General features: G+C 48.7%; 1 protein-coding gene across 1 annotated transcript; it reads right to left on the minus strand.

Annotated features, from left to right (window-relative positions):
* Window positions 1-423: 423 nt before the first annotated feature.
* On the minus strand, window positions 424-1,296 carry LOC134509710 (olfactory receptor 14J1-like; the record flags this gene model as incomplete). The annotated part of the gene is made up of 1 exon (XM_063322313.1): window positions 424-1,296. A coding segment is annotated over exon 1 (873 nt), but the record flags the coding sequence as incomplete, so codon positions are not given.
* Between the last annotated feature and the right edge of the window lie 202 nt (window positions 1,297-1,498).

A 1,498-nucleotide genomic window follows, 5' to 3' on the forward strand; every position in this document is an offset into this window, starting at 1 on the left:
ATGAAGGAAGGAGGAAAGGAGGAAAGAAAGGAAGAAAGAAAGGAAGAAAGGAAGGAAGAAAGGAAGGAAGAAAGGAAGAAAGAAAGGAAGAAAGAAAGGAAGAAAGAAAGAAAGGAAGAAAGAAAGAAAGGAAGAAGAAGAAAGGAAGAAAGGAAGAAAGGAAGAAAGGAAGAAAGGAAGAAAGAAAGAAAGAAAGAAAGAAAGAAAGAAAGAAAGAAAGAAAGAAAGAAAGAAAGAAAGAAAGAAAGAAAGAAAGAAAGAAAGAAAGAAAGCAAGCATGTAAAAAAGTTATGAACAAAAGGTCGTCCTGCTATTTTCTGTGAATATGCTGGGAGTTGTAGGAGAAAGACAGTTACCTCATTGATGCTGAAATACAGTATATTGCAATAGTTTAGTCAGGGCATCCCTGAGCTCCTGATTCCTCAGGCTGTAGATGAGGGTGTTCACTGCTGGAGGCACCACCGAATACAGAATTGACACCACTAAGTCTAGATCTGTGGAGGAGATGGAGGTGGGCTTCAGGTAGGCAAACATGCCAAAAATGATAAAGAGAGAGACCACGGCCAGGTGAGGGAGGCACGTGGAAAACGCTTTGTGCCGTCCCTCCCCAGATGGGATACTCAGCATGGCCCTGAAGATCTGCATGTAGGACACCACAATGAAAACAAAACACGCAAAAGAAAAAAAGGCACCAAACACCATAAGCCAAACTTCCCTGATGTAGTCCGAGTCTGAGAAGGAGAGCTTGAGGATCTGGGGGATTTCACAGAAGAACTGGTCTAGGCCATTGCCTTGGCAGAGAGGTATTGAAAATGTATTGGCAGTGTGCAGGAGAGCATGGAGAAAGCCACTGCCCCAGGCAGCTGCTGCCATGTGGACACAAGCTCTGCTGCCCAGGAGGGACCCATAGTGCAGGGGTCTGCAGATGGCAACGTAGCGGTTGTAGGACATGATGGTGAGAAGATAAAACTCTGCTGAGATTAAGGTGAGAAATAGAAAGACCTGTGCAACACATCCCGAGACGGAGATGGCCCTGGTGTCCCAGAGGGAGTTGGCCATGGCTTTGGGCAGAGTGGTGGAGATGCAGCCCAGGTCAAGGAGGGCGAGGTTGAGGAGGAAGAAGTACATGGGGGTGTGGAGGCGGTGGTCACAGGCTACGGCAGTGACGATGAGGCCATTGCCCAGGAGGGCAGCCAGGTAGATGCCCAGGAAGAGGCAGAAGTGCAAGAGCTGCAGCTCCCGCGTGTCTGCGAATGCCAGGAGGAGAAAGTGGGTGATGGAGCTGCCGTTGCACATCGCATCCCTTTGTTCCCGAGGTACTGCCAAAGGAGGAAAGCACATTCACAAGTCAGGACAGCTCTGAGCAAATCTCTTCCCATTGCCTGCCCTTCCAAACCCAAGCCCTGAAAACACACTTTGCCTGTGCCCTTTTTTGCGGGAGCTTTCTGCATTGCCCTTGTTGGAGCTCTCATTGTTGCTGGCGAAGTGTGCCATGAGG

Source organism: Chroicocephalus ridibundus, unplaced genomic scaffold (genome assembly GCF_963924245.1).
Source record: "Chroicocephalus ridibundus unplaced genomic scaffold, bChrRid1.1 SCAFFOLD_26, whole genome shotgun sequence".
NCBI lineage: Eukaryota > Metazoa > Chordata > Aves > Charadriiformes > Laridae > Chroicocephalus > Chroicocephalus ridibundus.